At 41.3% G+C, this 8,981-nt stretch overlaps 2 protein-coding genes across 2 annotated transcripts; both read right to left on the bottom strand.

Moving 5' to 3' along the window:
• On the bottom strand, positions 217 to 2,671 carry LOC109720891 (flavonoid 3'-monooxygenase-like). The gene is made up of 4 exons (XM_020248236.1): positions 2,256 to 2,671; positions 1,761 to 2,152; positions 1,488 to 1,653; positions 217 to 1,136 (listed from the first exon to the last, which is right to left on the bottom strand). Exons 1-4 carry the CDS (start codon positions 2,589 to 2,591, stop codon positions 486 to 488), a joined length of 1,545 nt encoding a protein of 514 aa, XP_020103825.1. The 5' UTR covers positions 2,592 to 2,671; the 3' UTR covers positions 217 to 485.
• LOC109721514 (flavonoid 3'-monooxygenase-like) lies at positions 5,522 to 8,746 on the bottom strand. Its single transcript, XM_020249165.1, has 3 exons — positions 8,408 to 8,746; positions 6,429 to 6,670; positions 5,522 to 6,226 (listed from the first exon to the last, which is right to left on the bottom strand). The coding sequence occupies exons 1-3, from the start codon at positions 8,744 to 8,746 to the stop codon at positions 5,554 to 5,556; spliced, it is 1,254 nt and encodes a 417-aa protein (XP_020104754.1). The 3' UTR covers positions 5,522 to 5,553.

The raw sequence follows: 8,981 nt of genomic DNA, 5'->3' as shown, positions 1-8,981 counted from the left end.
AGTCAATGAATGATAAAGTTGTTAGCGAGATCAAAACATGCTATTTGTGATTGTTCTCAACCTTCGCTTGTTAGTTTGTGACATACGCAAGCTCGAAAATGCTAATTTTATATATATATATATATATATATATAGAGAGAGAGAGAGAGAGAGAGAGAAAGAGAGAGAGAGAGAGAGAGAGAAAAAGAGAGAGAAAATTTTGCTTAACGCTTGGTGTTATCGAGTTTTCTTTGCTGAATCTACTCCTTTAACCATTTCCACATGTTAGATCATACAATTCAAGCAACCACCTATTCAACCCTAAGGAATCACTATCATTCTAACCGCACAGCCCTTCATTCAAGAGTTACAAATATAATAGCATCAATAACTTAGTACTATTGATAGTACAGTAATCTAGTTATACATAATCTCTTTGACACTAAATATAAAACTCTTTGACACTTGAACATGTAGGAGCCACGGAATGATTTCTAAATCCCTGATTATTTCTCAATAGATTCATATGCTTCTGGCAGGAGTCGCGGCACGGGGTGCACCGATAAGGGCACGGTGCGGTGCAGTGCAAGCCTGTAGGCTTCTTCCATATCCAACTTCTCCGGCGGTTGCCCATCCGGTAGAGTCCAATCAAAGGCATGTACGAGCGTGGCCGTCACGAACTGGACCATACGCAGGCCCAAACTTAAACCCACACATATCCTTCGTCCGGCCCCGAACGGAATGAGCTCAAAGTCACTCCCCTTGAGGTCCACATTTTCGTTCGAACCGCCCGGGAGAAATCGGGCCGGGCTGAATTTGAGTGGATCGGGCCATACAGATGGGTCCCGACCGATGGCCCAGATGTTCACGAGGAGTGTGGCCTTCTTAGGAATGTAGTAGCCGTTGATCTCGCACCCCTCGGCGGCCATCTGGGGAAGGGAAAGCGGCGTCGACGGGTGGAGCCGCAATGTCTCTTTGACGATGGCCTGCAGTGTGGGGAGGTTCGGGAGGTCGGACTCCGACACGAGCCGGGCCGGGCCGACGACTGAGTCCAGCTCGAGCTGGGCCTGTTTGAGGATTTCCGGGTGGCGGATTAGCTCCGCCACGGCCCATTCAATTGTGGTCGATGAGGTGTCGGTTCCCGCTGTGAACAAGTTCTGTAAAATCAACCACGTTACTCTCACTCATTAAAATACTGGTGGGCTTCTTGAAAGGAATACGAAATGCATTTAAGTCTCTGCTTTACTATATGATTATTATTTTTACCAATCATCTCCCGTATAAGTAACAATGAGTTTGGTGGTTGATATCCGAGATTTCAAGTTCGAACTCTAGTTAATTTATATTTTCAGCTAAATTAATTTTGTAAAAAAATAAACAAAGCTGATAGTGCGCTATTTTTCTCTCAGAAAAAAGAATATATTAATGTTTTGTTTGATATTTATAAAAAAAATTTGATATTTTAGTCATAAAATATATATAGTGTAACTTAATTGGTAATTACTTACGAGAAGCAACGCTTTGACATTCGTTTCTGTAATCCTCCCCTCCTCCTGTCCTTCTGCCGGCTCCTGATCTGTCAAGCTCAGCAGCACGCCGAGAAAATCCCTGCCCCTTGTAGCCTCCTCCTCGCGCCGCCGCTCCGTGATGAGCCGGTTGAGAAACTCGTCGTACCTGCGAAACAACCGTTTTGTTCTAAAATTTTATTATCGAGTCACGAACTTTAAAAAATTTAGAACCTTCTGCTCTGATGCTATGTAAAATAACTGATCGGTTGACACCTTCTGTGCACCCGCTTTATCTTCCTCTCCACCCCCTGCGGGTCCATCCACCGGATCCCCGGCACGAAGTCGGCGATGTTGAACACACCCCCGAGCCGCAGCAGCTCCGCCACCATCTCTTTGAACTCCCTCGCCTCCGCCCGCTCCTCGAACACCGGCCGCCCCACCAGCGCCCGCGCCAACGCGTTCGTCACGCACATGTTCACCGTCTCGCCAAGATTGATCGGCGTCGGGCCGCCGCCGCCGCCTTTGGCGAGGAACCGGACCATGAGGTTTACCTCGTGGGCCCTGATCGGCCGGAGGTCCTCGAGGGCCTTTGTAGAGAAGAGATGGAGGGCGCAGAGCTTGCGGAGCGCACGCCACCGCGGGCCGTAGGGGCCAAAGACAAGGTCCTGGCCTCATTCAGTACATATATAAAAAAAAAATATTAAAATACCGTTCTCTAATAACTTAAGATTTTAAGTTTTGAGAGGTGAGCGGTTATTTTAGTTGTGCCTGATAGTTGTAGGTGGTATGCTCGGCGCTGGAGTTGGGGGGCCGGTTGGAGAAGTTGGCATCATGGACTTTGAGGAACTGGGCGGCGACGGCGGCGGAGGATGCAACGACGACATCGACAAAGCCGAATCGGAGGTGAAAGAGCGGGCCGTGGGCCTTCGAGAGGGCATGGAGAGTGTGGTGGGGTTTTGGGCCGAGCTGCGGCAAGTTGCCCAAAATCGGCCAGCCCTTTGGGCCCGGCGGAAGACGAAGCCCGCGACTTCTCTTTTTAGAGGAAAAAAATAAATAGCATAGTATAGAGGAGAGCAAGAGAGTGAAGAAGAGTAGAGGAGCCATGGTTACTACTCAATAGGTGAGAAATTATGAGAGATATATTTAAATGCATTCATTGACAATTTATAATGAAATAGCTTAATAAATAGGAGCTTAATAACAACAACTCGATTTATCAAAAATATTTCTAAAATAGTAATAATAATTCTTGGCAACTTAATTAATAATCAAATTAAATGACATATATCGATCCACGACTACGTTTGGATTATTCTTAAATGTCTTTTTCTAATTAAAAACCTTTTTTTTTTTGGGGGTCAGAAAAGAAAGTTTGATGACCTAGATGGTGAGCATGCGTGCCTACGCGGTGCGTTTGTCAGCATATGTTCACCATCCAGCAAAAGAATAAAAGTCATACATTGGCAAAGGACCAGATAGTTGGTATCCAAATTTCAAATTCGAATTTTAATTAATTCATATTTTCAACAAAAATTTATTTCAAATAAAAATAAATAATATTCGTTCAAATCAAAATTGATAAAATAATCAAAGTGGAATCCAAAATTTGAAGAGGTTGTTCCGTTCCCATCATAAAATTGTTCCCTCAACATTTCAGGCCAATGACTTGATGTGTGATAGATGGGAGTGGCCACTCACTGATGCTGGGAACCGTTCCCATCGATTAGTCAAAGGCCTTCAGCTGGATGTAGGTTGCGATATCAGTATCCGTAGTTATGGCAGTGATGCCGTGCTCGATTGGCTGTGATACCATACTTACGTAATCGATCAATCCCATTATACCTACAACTCCGAGTTAATGACCTGTTTGTCATAATAGAAATTTTAAAATTCCTCTATTTTCATTTTTATTAGAAAAAAATTTCAGTGGGGATCTTTTCCCAATGACGTCTTGTTGAGAAGTCCTGATCTGCTGTTATGTGTCATCTTTTTTTTTATCTAAAAATTATAATTCTTTCTTCTAAGATATAAAAAGGTTTTTTTAAAAAATTCTAGTAGTAAAAAATACTCGCCAAATCTTTCGATTTCAATTCATTTGATGTGAATAGCGTAAATCAAAATAATCGAATGTTTTTTTTTTTAGAGATAGATAGCACGCTACCCGCTTCGTTTATTTCATTTAGAAATAAACTTAGCTGAAAACGTGAATCAACTTGGATTTGAACTTGGGTCTCGGGTACTAACCATAAAGTTCTTTGTCACTTGCTATAAAAATGGTCGGTAAAAATAATCAAATGTTTTAATAGTATTGTAGAGAAAAGTTTAGAAACTTCTTTAAAGGGTAACCATGATTATCTACTTTTTTTAATTTTTTTTACTTTTCCTTTTTTAATTTTTTTCTATGAAAAGTCAAAAGCAAGCAATTCGTACCTTTCCTTTGAAGACGTAATATCTTTTTCTCCTCACGTGAAAAGATCCAGTCAATTTTTCTTTTTTTCTTTTTTTTGTAAATACACATTTTTTGTCTTTCGTAATAAATGAATTAATGAATTCTAACAACGACTTGCTCTTGAAGGATCCAAAGCTGATCATTCACTAATAATGTTTTAACAATTCAAAACAAAGTCTCAACAATGTTACTTAATTCTATGCTTTGATTAGCAAATAATTAAGCAACCTCCTAACCCACCAACTATAGCCACATTTCGAAAATAAAATCCATTGTGATTATTTCTAAATCATTTACTATAAAATTAATCTTCATAATTATAATATATTAAAGTCATACTATAGAAATATATATATTAAGTGTTTTGACCGAATATTGTTACATACTTACTTTGGTGAACAAATATGTAAGTTTATATCACTACGTAGAATCACTTTCTTAACCAATACAGTATATATATTACGGACTGTTTGATTGTACATATTTGTAACTGTATCCCAATTATAACTATATATAGATTCAAATCTAGCATTTATTTTAATGTTTTTGAATTCAACTGCCACAGGTATAACTGTGCGAGGAGGCTCAACTGCAACAGTTGAAGCTACGCCTAAATTTACTGCAATTTCAACTGCAGCACTTTGCGACTATCTCCCTAATTACCTTCTAAGTTATAATTACACTTACAAAATGCAGATTGAAACGCAGAAAATCGAACGTAGATCCTGCTTTAGGAGTCCTCATTGGAGTTCAATTAATTAAAATATAAAATTATTGGTAAGAAAAGTTGTACTGTTGGAGAGTAGTTTGGCAGCATGTGGCCATCCCTCATCAACTCGCTCCACCGCCCGCCCCTCATTGGAGTTCAATATCAAATATACTCTTCACATTTAGTAAAATTATAAAAACCGTCCATATTTCTAATATTCTACTCAAAATATGGCTAAATTAAATGTCTATTTTGCCAATCCCACTGATTCAATTGTTGTAATATATGTCATGACAAAGATATTATGCGCTTATTGTTAGTATTTTTCTAGTTTAATTTAATTATTTTAGTATGTCTTTATTTTTACTATTTTAGTATGCGCTTATTATTGATATATAGTTCGACATTTGTTCTGCTCGAATTGTCAAACGCAAATATTTGATAACTTATGGATCTGCGAATTGTAGCGCCTTTGTAGTTACCGGCGAACAACGTGTATCATAACAACCGAAAATTGAGCTAAAGGGAATGGCATCAACAAAGTTGGAAATGCGGGGACTCCGCAAAGATGTTTACTCCAAAAGAAATTGTTTTCCAAAGCGAAAAGAACTTTCATTGCATTGTCATTCTGCAAGGTAAAATATATTGAAATTGATGTGCTGTGTCTCGCTAAAATCCGATTAATGTGTGTTATCGACCTATTTATTGTATTTTGTCAGCTTAAGACATCAAGGATCAGAAGAAAATACACTGAACTTTTAAGCCAAGCAGAGCTTATCTCGAAAATGCTAATTATATCTATCTATCTATCTATCTATCTTTATATATATATATATATATATATATATATATATAACTCTTTGACGCTTGAACATGCAGGAGCCACGGAATGATTTCTAAATCCCTGGTTATTTCTCAATAGATTCATATGCTTTCTGCAGGAGTCGGGGCACGGGGCGGACCACTAAGGGCACGGCCCGTTGCAGTGTGAGCCCATAGGCCTCTTCCATGTCCAACTTCTCCGACGGTTGCCCGTCCGGTAGAGTCCAATCAAAGGCATGCACAAGCGTAGCCGTCATGAGCTGCACCATACGCAGTCCCAAGCTCAAACCCGCGCAAATCCTCCGTCCGGCCCCGAACGGTATGAGCTCAAAGTCACTCCCTTTAACATCCACACTTTCGTTCGCCCCGCCCGGGAGAAATCGGGCCGGGCTGAATTCGAGTGGATCGGGCCAGATGGCCGGGTCGCGACCAATGGCCCAGATGTTCACTAGGAGTGTGGCTTGCTTAGGGATGCAGTAGCCGTTGATCTCGCACCCCTCGGCGGCCATCCGGGGGAGGGACAGCGGCGCCGAAGGGTGGAGCCGCAACGACTCTTTGATGATGGCCTGCAGTGTGGGGAGGTTCGGGAGGTCGGACTCCGACACAAGCCGGGCCGGGCCGATGATGGAGTCGAGCTCGACCTGGGCCTGTTTGAGGATTTTCGGGTGGCGGATTAGCTCTGCCACGGCCCATTCGATTGTGCTCGTTGAGGTGTCGGTTCCCGCCGTGAACAAGTCCTGTAAAATCAACCGCGTTACTCTAACTCATCAAAATACTGGTCCTCTTGAAAAGAATATGAAAAGCATTTAAGTTTCTTTTGAATACGCGAATATTTTATTTGNCCGGAGGTCGCTGGAGGCCGGAGGAAGTCGGGGCGGCCAAGCTAGGGCGACTCCAACTAACGGGCCCCGAGCTGAAATCAACTCGGCCTCGGTTGGCCCAGGCTGGCCGCGGCTCGCACAGGCAGCACCGGCGGCGTGCGCTGACGGCGGGGATGGCCGGTGACGGCGTCGGAGGGGGAGTCTCGGCCAATGGATGCTTTCGCCAAGGCTTGGGATAACTTCCTGGGATCAACAACCACAATGTGGTGGTGTGGTGGTGGTGGAAGGTTGTGTAGGTCATCTCCGGCGGAAGGACGAGCTCGTCGGAGGTCGAGGTGCGCACAGTGGAATGCTGGGAGGTGATGGAGGCTAGGGGGCGCAGCTAGAGGCAGTAGGGGTTGTTAGGGTTAGGGTTAGGGTTAGGCATGGGAACCCTAACCACTAAATACATATACTATGGTCTAATTGCGGTTTAGTCCACCATAGACCACTATTTTTCACTAGGTCCCCTGCCAGCAAGTGTATTTTGCACGTACGCACCACCACGTCCGATCTCGCGCGATTCGGTACATAAAATGTCTCACTTTTGCAAAATTACCTTTTTGCCATCGCCGACCTCACCTCGATCAACGCGTGATATCCGCAGATCCGTTCGTCAGATTTGCGAACGGATCACACCAATACGATCAGCACAACGGAGACAACAAACCCACCATTTCGTTTCGCCCGATTTGATCGCCGATTTGCGACAAAACCCACCCTCATTACATACCACCATATAACACACACATATATATATATATATATATATATATATATATATATATATATATATATATATATATATATATATATATATATATATATATATATATTGTTGGGTCAGTAATATCAAATTCACTTATTAACCTATTTGATTTATTTCGAGTTTGGTTCAATAACTCATTAGATTTTGGTAGAGAGTTCTCATTTTACTCTCTAAGGGTTCCTTTTTCTTCATATAGAGAAGAGGGGTGTAAAGAGAGTTGAAGAATGAGCTCTCTTGGTCTTCTTGCTTGATTCAAAATTTTTACAGTTGATTGGAAAAATTTAAGAGACATTTCAAAATAGGTTTTATGGATTTGGATGGTGATTCAAAGAAGGTATAGTAAGAAAATTTTTTTTTTTCAATTATAATGTTGCAAGTCCATTGTAATAGAGTAATAATCTCTAATCAAATTTTGTAATCTTCTTATTTAATAATAAATTTGATCTCTGCATGTCCATGGATGTAACCTGATTTGGGTGAACTATGTAAATTCTTTTATGTTGTTGTTATTGTACTTGGAATTTTCTCTTTCCACTTCATTTATTCTAATTTTGCATATCTTGATTGTGGATAATTTAGATATATTACATTTATTTACTAGTGTGGTTAACATCTTGATACTGCGGGTTACATTATTATCCCACTACATATTTATTAAAATACCGTTCTCTAATAACTTTGGTTTATAGGATATAAGATTATTTAGAACTTAATATCAGGGACTTAGTGATTATTCAATCCAGCTAAATCCCTGGTCTAACTTCGTTAGCGGAGCGGGCTGTAAAGGATGCCAAAAATCAGCCGCTATTATGGAAGACAAAGGGGTCAAGTAACTGCTGGATTTAATGACTCCGAAACCGCCAGCGGAAACCCAAGGTCATGGGCAACTCTTGGAATCACTAAACATTCATTAGGCATTCACGAGGGCTCATTACAATGTGATAGTGGGTGAGTTAATGTGTACTTTAATGTGTGTTTAATGATGAGTTAGTGTAGGCAAGATTTATTATATCTAAGAGTCTATAAATTGTAGGGATGGCTTAGGCCAAAGAGTAGAAGGTAAGAGACATAAGAGGAGTTGTGTATTGTAGTGCTATTTTTCTAAATAGTGGAGTGCTTAGCTTTTTGGGAACTTCTGCCTCTCTCTCTTTTCTTCTTTTTGCATATTTCGTCGTAGGACGTAGAGGTCCAGGCTAATAATAAGGAGCTAAACTTGTCTATTTTCGAGTAGGAAGGCGGGTGCCGCACGGACTTTGTGAACAAAAACGCTAAAATCGTGATAGTTAAGCTTTTAAAGAACAAACTGCCTACTTGATAGTTGTAAGTGGTATGCTCAGCACCGGAGTTGGGGGGCCGGTTGGAGAAGTTGGCGTCATGGACTTTCAGGAACTCGGTGGCGACGGCGGCGGAGGATGCGACGACGACATCGACGAAGCCAAACCGGAGGCGGAAGAGCGGGCCGTGGGCCTTGGAGAGGGCGTGGAGAGTGTGGTGGGGCTTTGGGCCGAGCTGCAGCAAGTTGCCCAAAATGGGCCAGCCCTTTGGGCCCGGCGGAAGACGAAGCGCGCCACTTCTCTTTTTAGAGAAAAAAAATAAATAGCATAGTACAGAGGAGAGCAAGAGAGTGAAGACCAAGAGAAGAGTGTCCATGGTTACTACTCAATAGGTGAGAAATTATGAGACATGAGAGGTATATTTATATGCATACATTGATAATTATAATGAAATAGTTTAATAAGAGCATGATATTAATTTACATATCTTTAACTATTATATAGGAGCTTGATAACTATTTCGATTTATCAAAAATATTTCTGAATAGGAATAATAATTCTCGGTAAATGGCGTATATCCACCACTACATTTGAATTATTTTTAAATATCC

Source organism: Ananas comosus, linkage group 15 (genome assembly GCF_001540865.1).
Source record: "Ananas comosus cultivar F153 linkage group 15, ASM154086v1, whole genome shotgun sequence".
In the NCBI taxonomy this organism is placed as follows: Eukaryota; Viridiplantae; Streptophyta; class Magnoliopsida; order Poales; family Bromeliaceae; genus Ananas; species Ananas comosus.
The sequence above is the reverse complement of the archived record's forward strand: the minus strand, read 5'-3'. Positions and strand labels throughout refer to the sequence as shown.